The sequence below is a fragment of the Dasypus novemcinctus genome, chromosome 6 (genome assembly GCF_030445035.2).
Source record: "Dasypus novemcinctus isolate mDasNov1 chromosome 6, mDasNov1.1.hap2, whole genome shotgun sequence".
Taxonomy (NCBI): Eukaryota; Metazoa; Chordata; class Mammalia; order Cingulata; family Dasypodidae; genus Dasypus; species Dasypus novemcinctus.
The window spans coordinates 111,465,647-111,488,027 of NC_080678.1; the positions used below are offsets into that span (position 1 = coordinate 111,465,647).

Sequence of the window (22,381 nt, forward strand, 5' to 3'; positions counted from 1 at the left end):
GACAGCTATCTATGTACAAGAAAAATTTGTCAAGTAGTTCACCTGGGCCTTGTGCCCTTTAACTCAATCAAAAAAACAAAAATTAATAACTTGAAAGTAATAAAACTTGATCACTGGCTGTGTAGCAGGTAAAAGACATCCATTAGGATAAATGCCATTCTTCACTTGGATGACAGGCTGGTTGGTGATCATATTGGATGGGAAATAAAGGGAAAGAGTCGGGGGCTATAATACTTTTATTTGAATCGATGGAGTTTAAAGAGCCTTTGGATACTTACAGAGATATACAGCAGAGTGGTGGCCTTTAGGGTCTAAAAGTAGGGGAAAGACAGAGCCAAGCAGTCCGGCAAATAATGCCTTCCCATAGAGGCGAATCAGGGAGAGTAAGGATGAAAGAGGATCAAGAATGGACACCTTGGGAGAAGCAATTAAGAAAGGCACAAGAGGAAGATAGCTCCGTGGAGAGAAGTGAAAAGAAATAATCACAGAGAGAGGAAAAAACCAGAAACCAGCCAAGACAACACTCTAGGAGAGACTGGACATGAGCACCAACTGGACAGAAAGCTCAATTAAAGCAAGCACTAAAGTATCCACAACCTTGCCATAATAAGGTCACTGGTGTCCCTCATCAGACAGATCCACAAAGTGAAGCAGTTTAAAATGCCAAAGGGAAATGGGAAAACATCTGCCAGAACGCACAACTTGAAATCTATCTCCTGCACCATGTATACATAATATTTACAGAGATTATCTGAAGGTGATACAAGTCTTTCTTTTCAGAGATATTCTAAATTCTATGCCTGGCTCAACTAGGACCATCAGAAAGCAATCCACGGGACCAAGGTGTTTTGGCCCCTGGAAACCTGGATTGGCTGAGTTCACCTCTGACACAGTGCCATGCTTCCCCTGAGGATCAATGGCAGGCTGCAGGCTGCGCTGATTTCAGGTACTCACTTAGAAAGCATGTCTATGTTACCTTTACAAAAACCAGGAAAGGAACATTGTCTAGACTTCAATGCCAAGAGCTCTAAATGCCTCATGAGGATTTAGCATGATTTCTTTCCATGGTCAATGCAAAGCACATCCCAGATAATGTCTGCATTATTGCTATGCCCTGAAAAAGATCAGACAAATCAGCTATAACATCATAGCGCCTATATAGTTCTGTATTCCACTTTGTCCTGATATTGATAGCCTTCCGTGTATTATTCCTGATGTTAATTTCCATCCATTTCTGCATTCCCATTCTCAACTACAGACCTTAAAGACCTCGTACAAGACACAGTAAACAAAGTAAGGAATAAAATAAACAGCTCACCTGAGATCTGTCCATTTTCTGCTGCTCTGGGAAACATGTAGAGAATAATGAAGGGGGGAGCTGGGGAAGAAAAAAGAAAGAATGAGACCACAAGAAATCTAACCTGCCTTTCCCCTCCTGGATTCTCTTGCCTAAAAAGCTCCACCTGCCAGGTGAATAGAACGCCCTCCCATAGGAAAATGTCCTTTGGCCCTTCTCTATGTTGGTAGCAGTTTCTCCATCTTTTGACAGAAACCAGTTTTGATGTAGTTCAGTGGCTGAGCGCCTGCTTCCCATGTGCCAGGTCCTGGGTTCAATCCCTGGTACCACCTTTAAATAAAAATGAAAAGAAAAGAAACTGGTTTTTTACTTAACTATACCAGAAAACCTGACTGCACATTCACCCTCTTGGACTCAGCAGTTCTCATCTTTCATGTTAGGCAGAAATTGGCAATCCAGGATGCCCTTCCCCCACGACCTTCTGAGCCCAGGAGTCAGGATGGAAGCAGCATCTCTCAGCGCCCCGTCTGCTAAGGGGCATGGAGCCAGGCCCCCTGGTCACCTGCAAATAGTGGGGCGTTTGAAAGGAGTCGAGGGCAGTTAGGGAGGCCTGAGAGGAAATTCCTTAGAGTAGGTGGCACTTCTTTTCCACCCCCAGACCACACCCTCTCAAATCCTCAAATGAAGCAACACTTCCTGGGCAGGCCGGCCCCTCTGCCTTGGCCCCAGCTCACATGTCTCTTCTGAAATCTGGCTCAAAGCTCCTATTATAGTTTGGGGTGGCTTCTGGATGGAGCTCAAGGATTGCAAATTGCTTCTAGCCATTCACAGGTAGGTTTCGCTTTCTCTGGCTCTTCTGCCTCTGCTCTGAAGCTCTGAGGGTGGGCCATCTTCCAGGTGGGATTTCTCTTCCTAAGGTTCCCTCTTGGCCGCACAAGAGCTGCTTTGTTCCCAGGAACCAGGACCTGGGCCTAAGCGACAAAATTATTTGAGTCGGAACAGGTATCAGAGCTCCAAACCTTGGAGCTCTCTGACCCCAGGATCTCAGGCTAGTCTTTCAAAAAACGCAAATAAACCCGGACCTCTGGGGATACACAGACTGGCCGGTTCCGCTCAGGCCCAGAACCCTTGGATAGTAGCGCTCTGATAGGACACCAAGGACCTAGAAACACAATGGTCACATAATGAAACAGAGGCCACATCTGACACAGGACAGTGCCGTCCTTGAGCTCCTGCCCTGAAGCACACAATGCTGAGTTTGGGTAGAATCGCTGTTTGGAAGGAGGAAACGGGAAGGGAGGTCGCCGTGGACGCGCTCACCGGAGCCCGTCCCCTGCGGCTGGGGGCTCCGGGGGAACGCGCTTCGGCCCTCGACTTGTGGCAAGGGACTCTCCCGACCTCCCGGTGGGCGAGGGCTCAACGCGACACCTCTCTGAGGCACGCAGGGTCCTTCCGGAAAGGGGCGGAGGGCATAGCGAAGAGCACCCGAAAGAAGCCCGAGAGCGCCCCGCGGCGGCCTCTCCTGAGAGCCCGGCTCCGCCTCCGGCTCAGCCGCAGGGCCCTCTCCAGCCTCCGCGAGCTCTTCCGCGCATGCGCCACCCCGCTCGCGCCAGCGCCCGCGCCAGCGCCCGCGAGATCGAGCGAGATGGTGCATGCGCAGAGGGGCCTTACCCGTTTCCGGCGCAACGGGGACCAAGGCCCATTTCCCGTCAGCCCCAGCGGCTGATTGGCGCCCTGGGCTCGGCGCGGTGCGGTGTGCGGCAGGGACTGCCAGGAGCCCGCAGGGGCCGGCAGGGGGCGGCAGGGGGCGGCAGGGGCCGTCAGGGAAGCGGCAGAGGGCGGCAGGGGGCGGCAGGCGCGGCAGGGGGCGGCAGGGGGCGGCAGGGAGCGGGCGGGACCCCACGTGGAAAGCCTTATTCGGACTCTATACGCGGAAAGAGCTGGAAGGAGGAACAGCGCGGTGACAGCAGGGCTTTGCTCCTGGCAGTAAAGCGCACAAGGCTGGTGGGGTAGCAGAAGTAGTGGAGTTGATAAAATATTGTAAAGCTAGTATAGTGTCTCATGCACACCAACTGAAAGGATCCTTCCTTGTATTAGAGTTTTCTAGGGAGACAGAACCAACAGGTAATATGTGTAAATATTAGAGTTTTATATGAATTGTCTCAAGTGACTGTGGGATGCACAATTCTGTAGGGCAGGCTGGGAACTCTGATGAAAGTTTTTCAATGAATTTCCCAGGCTGGCAGAAATAGAAATGGGAGTTCTCTCTTCTGGCTGCTAAAATCATCACATCTCCTTTTTTATATTTATACTTTTTTTTTTTTCTAGCCCCCTCATTGTTTTTGTGCTGGCTCTCTGCTTTCTGTGTGCATTTACTATGTGTTTTTCTGTGTCTGCTTGTTTTTTCTTTAGGTGGCACTGAGAACCAATTCTGGGACCTTCCGGAGTGGGAAAGAGGTGCTCATTCTCCTATGCCAAATCAGCTCCCGGTCTGCTGCATCTCTTACTGTCTCTCCTCTGCATCTCTTTTTGTTGCATCATCTTGCTGCGTCAGCACTCCTGCACAGGCCAGCACTCTTGCACAGGCCAGCATGCCATGCAAGTCAGTTCTCTTCTTGGGCCAGCTTGCCACTCCAGCCGGATCACCTTCACCAGAAGGCACAGGGGATCGAACCCTGCACCTCCTGTATGGTAGACTGGAGTCCCATCGCCTGAGCCACATCTGCTTCCCATTACCTCTCCTTTTCAGGCCGCTGACTGATTGGCTCAAACTTCTCTCCTCATTGAAAGCTATCTCAGTTGATTGTAGATCTAATCAGCCATAGATGCAATCATCTTACTGATTATTTAAGTCCATGAAATATCCTCACAGTAACAAGGCAAGCCAGTGCTTGCCTTGACCAAACAACGGGACACCATCACCTGACCAAGTTGACACATGAGCTTATCACACACACTCCTGTAGTTTACTTAGTCTGTTTTATGAGAAAATTTTCACACAGCCTTGTCACTCTTAAAAGGACTGTATACAACCTTTTAGCATTTCACAAAAAACGCGATTTGAAGGGCATAAGTGTTACGTAGCTTGTTTCAGTAAACAACTATCTTTTTCTTGGTCAAACAAAACCTGGCATTTTCTTACAAACGTTTCAAATAGAAATGCAATAGAATTCAATGAGCAATAGATGTATTCATACCTTACCTAGAGTCACCAGTTGTTAATATTTTGACATATTTTCTTTATTTGTATATACTAATTTTTATTTGTGCTGAGCCATTTGAAAGAAATATTAAAAAAAAAAAAAGCTGTACTGGACTGTGGGAAACAGGCAAGGATGACTTTATTCATAGCTACCAAGGAAGGGGAGAGAGAGTAAACCTCAACTCCATTGATAAAAAGGACAGCAAGCTTTTCAAGGGCTGCGTGTGGCTTGGAGGACGGTAGAGGTTTGATCTTTGACATTGGCAGTAGTTTAATGAGAGTGGAGTTAGGAGCACTTGGTTAGATTGTTTTACTCTGCAGTAATTAGGCCACCTGTCATCTGTAAGAGCTGGGACAGAGGAAGGGAAGAGGGGGAAGGAAGGGCCAAGGTTGATAGCTTGGAATAGCTAGTATCTGAACTTGTCTTTCCCCTCCTTTTTCCCCTGCAGTCTGAGTTGTTTTTCTCTGCAGTCCTTCAGTTGCCAGATAAATTTCAAAGTAGTCAGGTTGGAGGAGGGAGACTGTAGGGGCATGCAAGGAGCAAGGCCGGCAGCCTGTTCAAGAGAAAACCAATCTTGGTCAATAAATTGCAGACATGATGACACTTCAGCCCTAAATATGTCATCATGAATCTTTTACAATTAAGGACATATTCCTTCATAATCACAATACCATTATCACACCTATAAAATTGAACAGAAATAAAAAAAAAAGTCTATCAAGTTCCTGTTCAAATTTCCCCAGTTATCCCAAGAATTTCTATTACAACACTTTTATTAAGATGTTTGAAGTTATTTTAAAAAACAGGATCAAGTCAAGAATTATACATTAAAAAAAAAAGAATTATACATTGTACTTGGTTTACTTATCATTTTACCCTTTTTAAATTCCAAACAGTCCTCACTCTGCTACCACTGCTTTATTTTTTTAATAAAATTTTTATTAGAGAAGTTGTAGGTTTACAGAAAAATCATGGAGAAAATACCAAGTTCCCATATACTTCCCTCCCATTATTGACATATTGCATTAGTGTGGAAGCTTTGTTATAATTGCTAAAAGAATATTATAATTGTACTATTATCTATAGTCCATAGTTTACATTAGGGTTCACTGTTGGTGTTGTACAGTCCTATGGTTTTTTTGGGCTATTTTATTTTTATTCTAGTAACTTATATACAACCTAAAATCTCCCCTTTTAACCACTTTCAAATATATAATTTAGTGCTGCTAATTATATTCACAGTGTTGTGCTACCATCACCACCCTGCTTTGTCTTTTGTGACATTCCTTTATCTTGTTCAGGAGGACAAAGAAAGTAGAAGGTGTGCCTGAGACATTGTGATTTGACAAAGTACAGGGAAGTGCAAAAAAGAATAACAATGTCACGTCAAAAGGGCATCAGACCTGGAAGCGGACTTGGCTCAACGGATAGAGCATCTGCCTACCACATGGGAGGTCCACAGTTCAAACCCAGGGCCTCCTCGACCAGTGTGGAGCTGGCCCACGTGCAGTGCTGATACACACAGGGAGTGCCATGCCACGCAGGGGTGTGCCCCAAGTAGGGGAGCCCCACGTGCAAGGAGTGTGCCCTATAAGGAGAGTCGCCCAGCGCAAAAGGAAGTTCAGCCTGCCCAGGAATGGCGCCACACACACAGAGAGCTGACACAGCAAGATGATGCAACAAAAAGAGACACAGATTCCCCATGCCACTGACAAGAATGGAATTGAACACAGAAGATCATGCAGCAAATGGTCACAGGGAGCAGACAATTGGGGGGGGCAAGGGAAGATTAAATAAATAAATAAATAAATAAATAAATAAGAAATCAGACCCAATTTGAAGTGGCTCCCACTGGACAAAATTTGAGCATTAAGTAGAAAGTATAGGAAATTAAGTAGACACACTTCTCCTATTCCTCTAACTAAGCTAATAGTCATGGACATTATATACAATAAGACTGAAAGTCAGGGATAAGAAGGCAGATGGCCAGGGACCTGAAAACCCCAGGAAATAATATGCATCAATAAAATTGACTTGTTTCAAATAAAAAACAGGAAAAACATAGCAGTGAGTTCCAAGCATTTTCTTTTTGCATCATATATCCCAAACTGGGGCCTGGAGAAGCAGGCAATCTGGAAACACTGACAGGTACAGATAAGACCATCCCCAACAAAAGTCATAGTTCTCTAACCAGAGGACAAGGAAAAGGTCAACATAGTAAGACAGAAAACATTTAGACAATAACTGATATATTCAACTATACACAATAGTAGTAGTAGTAATAATAATAATAAAAGCTGCAGACCTACCTCCACCCAGTGGGGAGCTTAGCCTTCCATCCTTTTACATAATTATAGCTAGCTCCCTCCTCCAACAGTGTCAAGAAAGGCTGAGTGTAAAGCTAGGATTTTCATGAGCTTCTAGCAATAAGCCCCACACCTCCTCTAAAATGTCAGTGTAGATGACTTATGGAGGAGCGACTAGGCCCCTCTCCCTCTCCCATCCATGTGGTGTCCTCAGGGAAGAGCCTGGACTCACACTCCTGCCCTGTCTGACTGAGGAATATTTATTGCCCTGCTGTCGATGGAGGCTAAGAGGAGAACCCCAACTTTCACCCCTACCAGCACCCCTCTCTCTGGCCTGTGCTGCATCAGAGGGGGCTTGTGTAACAAAGATTTAAATAAGAGCCAAAGTCTGGTAACATAATACCCAGGATACAGTAAAAAATCACCCATCATGCCAAGAATGAGGAAAATCACAACTTGAATGAGAAATGCAATCAAGGCTGACACCAACAGTGGGATGAACCAGAGGTTGGAATTATCTGACAAGGATTTTAAAGCAACTATCATAAAATGCTTCAATGAATAATTATGAACAATTAAGTCTTGATAAAGAAAGAGAAGAAATAAAGAAGAAACAAATGGTAATTTTAGAACTGAAAAAAATACAAGTGCAATAAAATACTCAGTGGTGGTTTCAACAGTAGAATAGAGAGGACAGCTGAAAAAACCAGTGAACTTGAAGACAGAACAGTAGAAATTGCCCAATCTGAAAAGAGAGTAGACTGAAAAAATTACTAGGACAATGTGGAAAAAAAATAGCATTTACATCATTGGAGTCCCAAAACGAGAAAAAGGTAGAGCTAAAAAATCATTTGGCAAAATAGTGGCTGAAAAATTCTCAAATTTGACAAAAGACATAAGTCTACAGCCTGAACCACAGACAGGAAAAACCTAAAGAAATCCATGCCAACACATATCATAGTGAAGAACACATCACTGAAAATGAAATAAAGAAAAAAATTATTGAAAGCATCAAGAAAAAAACAATTCATTAAAGAATAAAATAGAGAGAAAAAAAGAATAAATGGAAATTTAATAAATTCTTAGACAAAGGTAAACCAAGAGAATTTGTCACCAGAAGACCTAACCTAAAAAAATAACTAAAGTAAGTTTTTGAAAGCAAAAGGAAGTGAAAAAAAGAAGGGAAAAAAGGAGTAAAAATATGATTAAGTACAACAGACTTTCCTTTCAAGTTTTCTAAATTGATTTTGATGGTTGAAGCAATAATTATAATATTGTTCCATGTGTTTCTCAATTTATGTAGAGATATTTAAGACAATTACATAAAATAACAGACTTTTTAAAAATGAAGACTACATTTGATTGTAACATATTGAATATAAATAAATTTTTTAAATCCATAAGTCTATAGTGATACACATGAGAAAGAAAATAAAGAACACCTCTTCTTGAAAGAACACCAGCTAATGCATGCAAAAGGAATGACAAAATGAGAAAACACCACTTTGCAATCTCCAATGTAATAATTGATTGAGGAAAGTATCATTGATATAAGCGTAAAGTATCAGAGTAAAATTTATTGGAGAATAAGTCATTCTCAAAATGTCAAGGATCGCCCCTAATTTCAAAGGGAAACAAAGTATCTTTCTGATGGAAAATATCATAAAACAATTAATCAAACATAGTATTATTGAGAGATGACCAATATAACATCTATCATTTCTTCTACTTTAAGAAAAGCCAGAATATAAATTCTCATTCACAGTAGCATCAAACATATACATTAGTTAGCATTAAAATTTTTTTAAACCTCCAAAGAAAATTATAAGCTGGACTGTGCTACATGGGGGGGGGGGGGGAAGTCTTGAATGAATAGAAATACATACCACTTTCCTAAATGAAAAGACTGTTTTAATCCAATCAAATGTCTTCAGGGTTTTCGGTTTTTGTATATGTTTTTGCACCTTGCTGTTTCATTTTATTTTGTAAAAATGTTTTTAAATATAATTTATTCCATGGTAAATTTATATCATTAACATTTTTAGTATATTTTTTATTTATTTTTAAAAGATACATAGATCACACAAAATGTTACCTTGAAAAAATAGAGGAGATTCCCATATGCCCTCATTAACATTTTAATAATGGCTGGTTAGCAACCAACAAAATTCCTGAAATTAATTACAGGAATCAATACAAGCCTGTCAGGACAAGCTAGCTCTAGCAAACACTGTATATGCTCCTCTTTTCCAAATAGTCTAAATGATAGATTTAACTTATTTTTGAAATAATTATAGATTCACAGGGAATTACAGAGATTGTAACCAGAGCTCCCTCATACCCTTACCCAGTTGTGTCCTTCACCTCCCTTCACTCTTTAGGTGAGGTATGGCTTCCTGCCTCAGGTTATAGGGAAGGCAGAATACACGACACCTCCCACTGGACAGACGCCATCAGTGGCAGCTTATTGGGCCATATATACACAGACTGGGCAAGAGAATATCAGGTTCTACACAGGGCTACCTGGGGGATGCACTAGGGAGCAAAGTGAGCAAGGAGGGGCTGTGGGGGGCAGGCTCTGTTTGGTTCCTGCTGGATGTGTAATTGTTTTGTTGGGAAAATTCCCTGGACTGGCAGGGGACTGGAGCCCATTACTGGGGGATAAGCAGATGCCGTGACTGGTCTCGTGATAAGGAGAGTTGCTTGGCTAGGATCTTATCCACAGGAACAGAGTTAGGTTAGGTCTTTCCAGGCCCTCCTGGTTTTACCAGATGTGAAGGCAGCACTTAATATTGACTTTTAGATGAACTGGAACAAATTATAAGGTGTTAATATAGGGTGGTATACGGAAAAAGATACACCTAATGCAAACTATGGTCTAGAGTTAACAGTGATTTTTAATATTCCTCCATCAATTGTAACGAAGGTACCACACCAGTGCTAAGTGTCAATAACAGGAGAGAATCAGGGGTGAGAATTTCTTCTTTTTGGAGCTATGACAGTGTTCTAAAATTGATTGTGGTGATGAAAGCACACTGTGATTATACTGAAAGCCATTGATTGTACATTTTGGGTGGATTGTATGGTGTGTGAATAAAACTACTTTTAAAAATATATACTGAGGGGGAGTAGATGTGACTCAAGCAGTTGAGCACCCATCTCCCACATGGGACGTCCCAGGTTTGGTTCCCAGTGCCTCCTAAGGAAGACAAACAGTGAGCAGACAAGCAGACATTGAGCAAAAACAAGTGGACAATGAGAACAGACAAGGAGAAAAAAAGGACAAAAACAACAAGCAAGACAATGAGCAAAAACAAACGAGCAGGAGGCAGATGTTCTCAAGCAGTTGTGTACCCACCTCCCAATTGGAGGTCCCAGGTTCAGTTCCCAGTGCCTCCTAAAGGGGAAAACAAAAAAACAAAAACAGACAACAAGCAAACAGGCAAGGGAGCCATCTCTGGGAGGGATATTGAGTCTCAGTTATTGGTCTTTCAGGACCCACTTCCCCATAGTTTACAATTTTCCTAACTGGAGTACATTATTGAAACCAGGAAACTGACACTGGTATAAAGTATGAGTGTAGTTCTGTGTCATTTTACCGCATGTATAGATTTCTGTTAACACTACAATCCAGATCCAGAACTCTTCCATCACCACAAAGATCTCCCTTGGGTCCCCTTTTTGGTCACACCCACCCTCCACCCTCCCTAATCCCTGGCATACACTCTTCTGTTCTCCAGCTCTAATTTTGTCATTTTGAGAATGTTATACAAATGGACTCACACATTATGTGACTGCTTGAAATTGGCTGTTTTTCACTCAGCATAATGCCCTTGAAATCCTTCCAATTTGTTGCATGTATCAATAGTTCATTTCTTTTTATTGCTGGGTAGGATTCCATGGTATGGATATACCAGTTTGTTTAACCTTTCACCTCTTGAATGGATTTTGGTTGTTTCCAGTTTTTAGGTATTACAGTCAAAGCTGCCAGGAACAATCAAATACAGGTTTTGGGGAGGACTTGAGTTTTCATTTCTCTGGGGTAAATGCATAGAAGAGCAGTTGTTTGGTCACATGGTAATTTCATGTTTTGTTGTTTAAGAAACACCAATTTTCCAAAGTGGTTGTACTATTTTACATTCTTACCAGCAACATATGAAATCCAGTTTCTTCACATCCTTCCCAGCATTTCATGTTGTCACTGTTGTTTTTTTAGCTATGCTAATAGGTATGTAATGATAACTCCTGTGGTCTTAATTTGCATTTCTCTAATGGCTAATGATGTTGAACATCTATTTACATGCTTATTTGACATCTTTATATCCTCTTTGGTGAAATGTCTCTTTGTGTCTTTTGCACATTTTCTAATTGGATTTTTACTGTTAAGTTTTAAGAATGATTAATATATTCTAGATATGAGTCTATTGTCAGATATTTGACATACAACTGTTTTTCCCCATCAGTAGCTTCTCTATTCATCTTCTTAATAGGGTCCTTCACAGAGCAAAAGTATTTTATTTTGACAAAGTCAAACTTATTTAGTTTTTCTTTTATGAGTTAAGCTTTTGGTGTCATTTCTACAAACTACTCACCAAGTTCTAGGTTCCAAAGATTTTCTCCTAGATTTTTTCCAAACTTTTCAGTTTTACAGTTTACATTTAAGTCTTTGATCCATTTTGTTATTTCTTGAATAAGGTATAATAAGGTTTAAGTTGACACTTTGGGTTTGCTGTTCTCGTTTGTTTTGCCTCTGGATAACCAATTGCTTCAGCACCATGATAAAATCCTATCCTTCCATGCGTTTGCACTTTTTTTATGGGGCTTCTTTCTGGGTTCTCTATTCTGTCCATTGATCAATATATCTCTCCCTTTGCCAAAATCACAGTTTTTATTATTATACTTATGTAATAAGTCTTGAAATTGAGTAAAGTGATTCCTCCTACTTTATTCTTCTTTTTTCAAAATTATTTTAGCTATTCTAATTTCTTTGTGTTTCATATAAACTTCAGAATAATCTTGTTGATGGCTACAAAATCTCTTGCCAGACTTATGAGAACAGTATTAAACTGTATATCAGTTTGAGGAAAATTGACATCTTTACTGTGTTGAGTATTCCAAACCACAAACACAGTATTTAGATCCATTTCTGTAGAATTTCTTTGATATCTTTCAATCACTGTTTTGTAGTTTTCAGCATAAAAGTCCTGGGGTATGTTTGTTTTGTTTACACCTAAGGTTTGTTTTGTTTACACCTTAGGTTTATACCTAAGTAGTTCATCTTATTTGAGTGATTATCAATGTCACTGTATTTTAAATTTCAGTTTCCAAATATAATGGCAAAATTTTTAAAAGCAACTTTAGTGAAATTATTAAATAGAACAATTATAATCTTCATCAGAAGAAAAAATATAAAATAATGGTGAGATATAAATGATGTATACAATGATATGTAGGTATGTAAATATACTACTGTAAGATTCCAACCTGTTTGGTAGTGCTTCCATAGAAGAAAAGTACCAGAATGAAGAACACTGGAATTTCTTACTTGATAAAAGTATTTCAAAGCTATGGGGAAAGAATTCAATTAATCTTGTTAGGACAACAAACCATCTGGAATAAGATTGTACCTGTACCTCATCCATAATAAAAAAGAATTTTATATCAGTTCAGTTTTTGAAGTTTTTAAGTAAATTATTGTTCTTAAAGTGAATAATGTAAAATATTAGTATTTAGGTGGAATGTGCCTAATATTCAAGGCAGAAACAATAAAGTTAATGACTGATAAATTTCATTATTGAAAACTAAATGCAAATGTAAAAAAGCCACAAAAATACCATTTTGACTTATTAGAAAAGTTTAAAAAGAATAATCATTATCTATGGTTGGTATAGGTTTGGGCAACTATTCCTGGCCATAACCATCTCCAACTTTGGGAGGCTACTGGGTATCAAAATATAAATGGACTTTTAACCTGCCAAGTCTATTTCTAAGATTATATACAAACATAATTGTCCAAAGATCTATAAACATTGTTTCAGTTTATGATTCAGAAAAAAATTTTTAATTAATTTTTAAAAGAGACAGTTTCACTGGATCATGTAGAATATTACACATGAATAATTAAGGCATGCTCCCATTCTTGTGAAAATTACATGCATATTCTAAAGTCTAAAACCAAAATGAAAAAAACAACAACAAAACCCATGTTACAATACACAGCAGCAAAGTACAGAATGTGTAACTGAAGACATGGCAAGAGTCACTCCCTATGTACTTATTAATTTTCCTATTGGGAATAATGTAGAGAGGCTGCACCCTCAAAGAACATAAATCTACAAATGTTGTAAAGAAATTTTGTTTTAATCTGCTTTTTATTTCCCCAGGATTTCCCAGTTGACTATCATTTTAACAGCACCATACACAAAATCAAATTTTATTAAAAATCAAAATCTATTCCAGAGTTATCAATTTTCACATTTTACAAAATCATCATTAACATCACTACTAAATGAATACTTGGGTGAGCTCGGTTTTCAAAAAAAGATTCTGAATTATTTTTTAGTTTTCATAATAAATAAGAATTTTATTAAAGAGAAATATTTTCTTCCAACAAATCATAATAATGGATACCTTTAAAAGATTCTGAATTATAACAACACTGAGTAGTAAAATAGCAACACAAGTCACCAGATCAGTCACAGAATTGTCAAAGCCATACAAAACATTTACAGGATACAGGCAAGCAATGAACTGAAGTTTTGAGTGCTAGTTAAAGGGACCAAATATAGTAACAACATAGCCCCCATTTTACTATTCAAGAGTGTTTTGAAATTCTGATTCCTGACAATTTTTAAAAGATTAAGAGAACTACCTACAACTTTCAAACATTTATTCTTATTATTTTAAATTTGAGTGAATCCTGATTTAAATTCCATAAAATGTGACAGCACTATATTACAGAGGTAATCCTTGCTTTCTCAGGATTTTGGGTTTTTTTTTCAATATTAGGAGAAGTTTATTGAATAAAAACTTGCTTTCTTTATACAAAAAAATACACAGTCTCAAAGCGCTAAGAAATGTAAATATCCAAGTTATAGCTAACAGGTGGCAAGTCAACATCCAGGGTTGACAGAATGCTTGAAGGGGCCTGCTAGAGTGGACTCCCACATCAGAGAAGGCATCAATTAAATATCAGTCTCCCAACAACACAACTGAAATTTCAGTTATGATAGCATAGTAACTGTGAGTAACTGCATAAAGTACAGACTTCTGTAAAAAATAATATTTTGTGTACTCTATGTATCTTTAAAAATACACAAATATTTTTTTAAAAAAATAAAAAATAACCACTTACTGTTCCTTGCATAGACAAAAGAAGGGTTTTCCTAGAAAATAAGCTGTATTAACTTGAACTGTCTTAACTAGTACTAAATGCAGCACTGTACTTCAGCACCCATTTTGGTTCTGTTTAAGACTTGAATATGTCAGTACATCTGTGTCCTCTGGTTTCTCTGTCCTTTTTTCAAGGCCACTTGGTATAATCTTCTGATGTGAGTTCAACAAAAGCCTCACCACTCCATCTGCCTTCCCTGGTGCAGATGAAATGAAAGCCTGACGCTCCATCTTGAATTTAGCAGTTGGAGAGGAAATTCTGCACATCCTCAATAGAGCAAGGCCAGGGCAAGCCACGGAGCTTGACCATGAATCCTTCGCCTCCCTCGGGACCCAGCATCATGGAGACTTGACAGGGCAGGTGTCAACCAGCTCAGTGTGCAGGTTCCTGTGGCTGAAAAGAAAGAGAAAACTACCTTACAAACTTTTCCATTTAATAATGGAAATTTAATAAGAAGAAATAATAAACACTATTTTCCTCATTTACAGGTGGGGAAGGTAAGTTTGAGTGATATTAAACAAAGGCCTTAAAGAAGACATTTTAGGGAAGCAGATGTGGCTCAAGAAGTTGGGCGACCACCAAACACACCAGAGGTCCCGGGTTCTGTTCCCCATACCTCCTAAGAAGACAAGTACACAGTGAATAGACACAGAGAGCAGACAGCGAGCGCAAACAATGCAATGGAGAGAGAAATAAATAAATGAAAATAAATCTTTAAGAAAAAAAAAAGACATTTTAGAGCTGAGATTTAATTCCAGGTCTCCCTGATTCCAAAGCTTGTACAACCATTCTTACCCCACCCCCAAGAACTACCTAACACTTCTCATAGATGTGCACAATTAAACAGAATCAAAGTGACTTTCAGAGCACATACTGCAGTCCCCTCTCTGACAAAAATTCATAGAAATGACAAAAGATATTTTAAAAATATAAATGGGTATCATAGCTGGAAAATGAGAAAGGTCACCCTCAATGTACATAAAATTTTGAAGAATTCAGATAGGATGACCATAGGGTTAGACCCATCACCCAGAACGCTGTAGGAGATGACAGTTGAAAAGCTGCGAGAAGCTCCATGGGCGGTCCGAGCCCTGAGGCTCCCTCCTCCCTGAGCCTGGAGAGGCAGCTGTCTGCTCACTCGCAGGCTGAGGGTGGCCAATGAGGCAGCGGCAGTGGCCCCCTCTCCCCCAGCAGCCAGGCACCTTGGGAGTCCCATGCCATTACACTGCCCCCTGGCACCCCACACCCCACTGAATGTCCCATCCTGCTATTCAACAACCCAGGTAATGACTGCAAACTCATGGAGTTAATAATTAGAATATAGGTCACCAGAAAAGAGAATGAGGTTAGAGAATGAAAGTTGAGGTTTAATCTGCACAGAATTGCTAAAAAGTTTTTGTAAATCTTTGGAAATGTGCAGAAATGGTGAAAGCACATCATAGCATTTGTGTAACTAGCGGTGTTAATATGGGTATGATAGTGGTTGAAAGAGAAAGTCTAAGGTCATATACATTACTAGAAAGAAAGCTAAAAAAAGTAACACAGGACTGTGTTGCGTAGCAAAACCTCATGTGAAATAGGAGTATGGGTTAACATTGCGTATATATCACTATTTTTCTTTGAAACAGAACAAATATATATTAATATTACAAGATGTTAATAGAGGCGGTGGACTTGGCCCAGTGGGTAGGGCATCCATCTACCACATGGGAGGTCCTCGGTTCAAACCCCGGGCCTCCTTGACCCATGTGGAGCTGGCCCACATGCAGTGCTGATGTGCACAAAGAGTGCCCTGCCACGCAGGGGTGTCCCCCATGTAGGGGAGCCCCATGCGCAAGGAGTGCGCCCCAAAGGAGAGCCGCCCAGCATGAAAGAAAGTACAGCCTGCCCAAGAATGGTGCCGCACACACAGAGAGCTGACACAACAGGATGATGCAACAACAAGAAACACAGATTCTCATGCCGCTGACAACAGAAGCAGACAAAGAAGACGACACAGCAAAATAGACACAGAGAACAGACAACCAGGGTGGGGAGGGGGAGGGGAGAGAAATAAATAAAAAAAAATAAATCTTAAAAAAAAAAAAAGATGTTACTAGACAAAAATACAACCAATGCCAACTATGGGCAATAGTGTATACTAATATACTTAAAATTTTCCATTAAGGGTAAAAAAGAAAAAAAAAAGGATGCAAAATGTTAATAGGGGAAGTGGATGTGGCTCAAGTGATTGGGCTCTCACCTACCACATGGGAAGTCCCAGGTTTGGTTTGCGGTGCCTCCTGAAAAAGGCGAGCTAGTGTGATGGGCAGGCACAGTGAGCTGATGCAACAAGATGATTCAACAATGAGACACAAAGAGGAAAGACAATGAGAGACACCACAAACCAGGGAAGTGAGATGGCTCCAACAACTGAGTGCCTCTGTCCCACGTGGGAGATGCCAAGTTCGGTTCTGGTGCCTCCTAAAGAGAAGAGGAGGAGACAAAGAGCACACAGCAAAGAGACACAGAAGCAGACAGCGAGCGTAAACAATGAGGGGGAATAAAGAAATAAAATAGTGTGTAGTAATCTATTAACAATCTTCTATTAAGGGTAAAAAGAAAAAAAGGTACTACAAATTGTTTGACTCCATCTATACAAAATATAAATACAAATAAATTAGAGAGATGGAAACAGAATAGCAGCTATGTACGGCAGGGGATGGAAAGAGAGATTAAGGGGTAGAGTTTTTGGTTTGTCTGTTTTTTATTATTATTATTGGAATAATGAAAACACTCTAATATTGATTGAAGTGATGAATGCACAACTCTGTGATCACAAGAAATACCACTGACTATACATTTTGGATGGATTGTATGCTTTATGAATATGTATCAGTAAAATTGATTAAAAATAATTCGGGGAGCCAACGTGGCTCAGTGGTTGAGTGCTGGCTTCCTACAAATGAGGTCCCAGGTTTAAACCCCAGCCCCAGTACCTCAAAAGTAAATTTGAAAATTAAAAATAAAAATAATTTAGTAGATGAAGGCCATCAGTGCACCAATTTTCTTTCTTTTTTTCTTTTGAGGTAGCAGGGATTGAACCTGAGACTTCATATGTGGGAAGTGGATGCTCAACCACTTGAGCCACATCTGCTCCCCTGGACATGGCCTCTTCTTCCTATTCTATTTTCTTGGTTGTTTTTAACCCCTTGAAAGTAAATTTTTAAATATATTAAAGTAATGAATTAATTCCATAGAAAGATAAAAAAAGAAGAAGAAAACAGGTAAATAGAGGACTTGGAGTCAGTGGCAGGACTTTCCAGTCAAGAAATGCAAGCACAACATCCGAGGAAAACCAGCACCCCAAAGGGCGGCTGCCAATCAGAAGGACAAGAGCTAACACCGAAAACACGTAGCCAGTACAGAAAAATGGGGATTTTGAAAGATGTTTACCTGACATAGCCAAAGAAATGAGAGACAAGACATCTATAAAAGGAGAAATGCCTATTATGAAAAAGAACGAATTAGGGGGAGCGGATGTGGCTCAAGTGCTTGAGCGCCTGCCCAGGTTGGATCCCCAGTACCTCCTAAAACAATAACAAAAAGCAAACAAATGGAGGAGGGAAAAAAAACCTCTGGGGAGCTGGTATAGATTAGTGGTTGAGCACTGGCTTCCCACATATGAGGTTATCAATCCCCAGCCCGGTTAACTAAAAAATAAAAAAATAAAAAAATAGGAGTCTGAGATGTTAAAAAGGTCAAAATACAAAAAAAAAAATTAGATAATATTAACGAAATAGCAAAGAAGAAGAAAATTTGAAGCATAAGACAGTGAGCTGGAAGATCTGGTCAATGTTCCAGAATGCAGTGCCAAAGAAGAGTAAGCATGAGTTATAGTTTTAAGGGACTGAGCTAGGTTTCTAGTGGCCAACTACTAAATGTTTTAGAAGCAGAGAGAAGAGAATGCACTGGGGCAGTACTTTAATAGTAAGATAATTTCTCCAAACTGGAGAAAAAATATGATCCCCTGGATTATATGTACTATTATATTAAAACAGGAGACTATTGAACATAGTAGGAATATACAAGTCAGGTTAAGACAAGGGTGCTTTCTTGTTAGGTTTATATTCATTCCATATATTATCATCAAAAAATTTTTTGATAATTTTATTCTTCTGTGATAGTCTTAATTATAATTGTTAAGTATAATAAAACTTGCAGTTAATAATACTTGCTTCCATATTTTATGTTAGGAGGAATATTTTCACAGAATATAATTGGTGATGGAAGTTGAATTTCACCTTGATCAAACCTTTTCAATTTTTACCTACGGTCTAGGACTTTTTATCATGTCATAATTAACAGAACCAATAAAATAATGTGCCTTGTGGACAGGAGCAACCACCTGCTTTACCCTTTTAAGAAATTTTGGTTAAGGTGAAAATGAATGACGACTACAACAGGACTTTTGGGCAGCTCTAGAAAGGAACCACGATTTCAACCTATTCTCAACTGTAAATGGATATAACTTTCTGATAAAAACATAACAATAAAATAGAAAGGAACCAAAATAAGGCAGCAACAATTTTTCCGGGAATCCAAGAGAGCAATGGCTTCCATCTGCTAAGGGAATGTAATTTGGATCCTAAAATTCTCAATTAGAAAAAAAAAAAATTAAGTATAAGGCCTATAAACGCAGATTTATTTCAACCCATGAGCACTACTTGAAAGAATCATTAGATGATGTAAAGTACCAAAACTGAAAACTGATTCTAAGGGCGCTCAAGGCTGGGGGCGGCGCGGGCTGAGTGGGCGTTGCCAGGCTCCCTGCCGCCCCCGTCAGCCCCGCGCCCCCGCTGCCCCTGCGCCCCCGCCGCCCCGCGCCCCCGCCGCCCCGTGCCCCGCCAGCCCCCGCGCCCCCGCCGCCCCGCCGCCCCGCCGCCCCGCGCCCCGCCAGCCCACGCGCCCCGCGGCCCCGCGCGCCCCGCCAGCCCCGCGGGAGGCCCGGAGCGTGCGCGGCGGCGGGGCTTCCCGGCGGTGCCGGCCTCGTGGCGCCGCCCGCCCTGCCGCCGCGGTGCTGCGGCCCTAAGATTTACCGAGCCCTGCTCCTAACACTCCCTGTGGAACTGAAACCCTCCCTGGCCGCGGGGCGGGGGCTGGCCTGAGCACTGAGCCTTCGCCGGAGCCGGGTTGGTGCGGCAGCTGGCTCCCTCCCCGGCCGGCCCGGGGCACACTGGCCAGCGCCCGGGGGCGTTCGTGCCCGCGGAGGCCTGGACACTCCCGAGCCTGGACACTCCGGCTGGCGCCCCGCGTGGGCGTTCCGTCTGGAGCACGGCTGGTGGAAGGCCCCTCCGGCCGCGCTGTTAAAGTACGATTCCTTTGGTGATTTTGTTCAGGTGTCGGGCACGCCGGGCAAAAGGGCCCTGGGGGGAGGAGGTGGCGCAAAGGGTGGCGCGCCTGCTTCCCACCTGGAAGGTGCGATTCAGGCCCCGGTGCCTCCAAGAACAAAAGGAGCAAAGCAATGAGGGAAACAACTCAGAAGAGCCCCTGTGGCTGGGGGGTGGGGGGGGTGGGGTGGTTGTTCGAGGTCCGAGGCTCAATCCCCAGCTCCGGGGTCTCAAAAAAGAAAGGGGTGGGGGCACTGGTTTGAGTTTGAATCCCCTGCTACTTGACAACCCTGCAGAATTATATGTGGAGGGCACAGGAGATCTTTACAAATGACCTAGGAAATAAAGAACCCAAGTGTTTGATAGAGACACTGCGGAATGGTTAGGAGCCTGGGCTGTTTCACAGGAAAGGGACCTTCTTGGGTCCCATTCACCGGATGGGAAGTACTGGGTGATGGCACAGCTGGATCTTACTCGTGGCCGTGCCCCAGTGGGACGCACTGGCGTCTGTTCTGTGCGCACCAGCCAGCTTGCGGCTCAAGTTTCACCTCATCTCTTCTTTTTTCCTAGGAGGTCACGCTCAGCACCGAGCTGCACCCTGTCCACTCATCTCATTTCTTAGATGTGGGTAGCAAGACTCGAGCAATCTGCATGGCAGAAACGGAGGCAAAACAAGCACAAAAGGACGTTCCTTTGAGTAGCTATTTTCCTTCATTTGATTCATGAGTTTTTTCTTGGAGGTCTTTCAAGTGGAAGTTTAGTCTCAAATTCATGGTCAGGTTCTTAAAAATGAAATTCAGCTACAAGAATGTTTATTTTTACCTAATCTAATATCATAAAGATTTGTTTTTGTATTATTAAGAAGCACGTTTTGTTGCCTTCGGGGGACTGTTACTTGTAAATACGTGAGGATATTCCACGTCCCTGTCCCCCGTGGCCTCTCATCCGTCTGCTCACTGTTCACGGTAGTTGTCTGCTCCCTTTCTCTCCTTTAGGAGGCACCCGCGGGAAGGCATGTGGGAGCCAGACACGCAACTGCTTCAGCCACATCTGCACCCCAAGGATATTTTAATGAAATAAATGTAATTCTGGAAAAATGAGGTTAGAAAGAGGGACTCACCTAGATAACTGCTAATTCTTCCTGGTCGACTAATTCTTCCTGGGGGAAAATGGGAACAAAAATAGGTTGAGAGGATATTTGATTGGAAGAACTGCAAACTTACTGATGTGGAGAAAGTGGCCACAGTAGTTGCTGAGGGCAGGGAGATGAAAGAAGAGATGTGATGTGGGGGCATTTTCAGGACTTGGAGTTGTCCTGAATGATATGGCAGGGTCAGATGCTAGATTTTATATCCTGCCATAACCCACTGGATGGACTGGGAGAGAGGGTGAACTACAGGGTAAACTATTATCTATGTGGCGCAGCAGTGCCCCAAAATGTGTTGGCGGTGTGCGATGAGTGTGCCACAATGATGAGGGAGGTTGTTGGTGCGGGAGGAGTGGGGTGTGGGGGATACAGAACATTTTTTTCATTCCCCCACCCCCAGCCCGGGAAGCCCGGTGCGCGAAGAACAAGCCCGCAGGGCCCGCGCCCTCCCCGCCCCCCTGCCGCCCACCCCCCCAGGGCCCGCGCCCTCCCTGCCCCTCTGCTGCCCACCCTCCAGGACCCGGGCTCCCTTCCCGCCTCCCCACGCACCTCCCACTTCGCGCCTGCCTGTTCCCACTGCCGGACCCCTTCCCCGCGGTCCCGCTGAAAGGCCGCCTCCGCGAACCCGGACCTCCCCCAACCTCGGCCCTCCCCCAACCTCGGTCCTCCCCCAGCCTCGGCCCTCTCCAGCCTGGCTGGGGCGGCCACGCGGCCCGGCGCGCACGCGCACATGGGAGGGCGGGGCCGCGCGCTCGGCGCGGGCCCGTGGGCTGGTCCCGCGACGCCACCGTGCCGCCGCGGCCAGCCCCAGGCAGCGCCGCGTGGGCGGCCCCTCCAGGGGGCAAAGCAAGTTTAGCGCCCGGCGCGGTTAGCCACGAACGATCTTGGCCCTTTAACACGCTCCTCGCTCTTATATTTCTCAATGTAACATTTTTTTGTGATGTGTGTATCTTTAAAAAAATACAATTTACAGAAATGATGGGGTGGGGGTGGGGAGTGGGGTATATGGGAACCTCATGGTTTTTGTATGTTTTTTAATGTAACGTTCTTTGTGCTCTATTAACTTTCATTTTAAAAGTGTGAAAGAAAAACTGGAAACGTTTTTTCACCTTAGGTAAAATGAACTGCTGGAGACGAGTCAGACGTGCTGTGTAACTTGCGTTCCCTCTGAGCGCTAGGTCCTTTAGAGGTAAAGAGGAAAGGCAGGCCACCTCGGCCCTGAGTGGCTGTCAGCCACGGGGAGGCCAGCTGCGATCGCGGCCCCGAGGGCGCCGGCCGGCCCTGGGCAGGAGGAGCGCTGCCCCGAGCCAGGCGGGAGGCGGGAACCCCAGCAGGAGCCTGCTAGGCCCTGAGGAGGGAAGCAGGGTCCTTAGGCACCGTGTGTCACAGACCTGCTGAGAACTTCGGTGGGTTTTTGTTTTTTGTTTTTAAATCCAACTTGGCTTTGTTCCTTCGGTTATAAGATACTACTTAATATCAAAACCTGTAAATGTAGGAATAAAATGGCATCTAATTACTTTCCTGAAAGGGATTCCTCCAGATAATGTGAATGTTACGGATAGCATTAAAAATAGGGCTTGTTGTTTCTTTTTTTTTTTTTTTTTAACATAAACTCAGTTCACTTCCAATATTTTTCTACCTCAATAGGAGGATTATTCATATGGAG

General features: G+C 42.6%; 1 protein-coding gene and 3 long non-coding RNA genes across 4 annotated transcripts in view; 2 read left to right on the forward strand and 2 right to left on the reverse strand.

Annotated features, from left to right (window-relative positions):
- LOC131278791 (putative zinc finger protein 487) overlaps positions 1 to 2,886 on the reverse strand; it is a 56,080-nt gene extending 53,194 nt beyond the window's left edge. The window contains 2 exon segments of the mRNA XM_058299258.2: positions 1,319 to 1,378; positions 2,618 to 2,886. Of these exon segments, the coding sequence (XP_058155241.1) occupies positions 1,319 to 1,355 (37 nt within the window). The 5' untranslated portion in view covers positions 1,356 to 1,378; positions 2,618 to 2,886.
- On the forward strand, positions 2,021 to 5,730 carry LOC131278794 (uncharacterized). Its single transcript, XR_009186228.1, has 2 exons — positions 2,021 to 2,128; positions 3,710 to 5,730. It is a non-coding gene; the product is annotated as an uncharacterized lncRNA (long non-coding RNA).
- A 7,493-nt stretch (positions 5,731 to 13,223) lies between these two features.
- LOC131278793 (uncharacterized) lies at positions 13,224 to 21,401 on the reverse strand. The gene is made up of 3 exons (XR_009186227.2): positions 21,265 to 21,401; positions 20,689 to 20,727; positions 13,224 to 14,592 (listed from the first exon to the last, which is right to left on the reverse strand). It is a non-coding gene; the product is annotated as an uncharacterized lncRNA (long non-coding RNA).
- Positions 19,215 to 20,432, forward strand: LOC131278792 (uncharacterized). Its single transcript, XR_009186226.1, has 2 exons — positions 19,215 to 19,549; positions 20,139 to 20,432. It is a non-coding gene; the product is annotated as an uncharacterized lncRNA (long non-coding RNA).
- Positions 21,402 to 22,381: the final 980 nt, after the last annotated feature.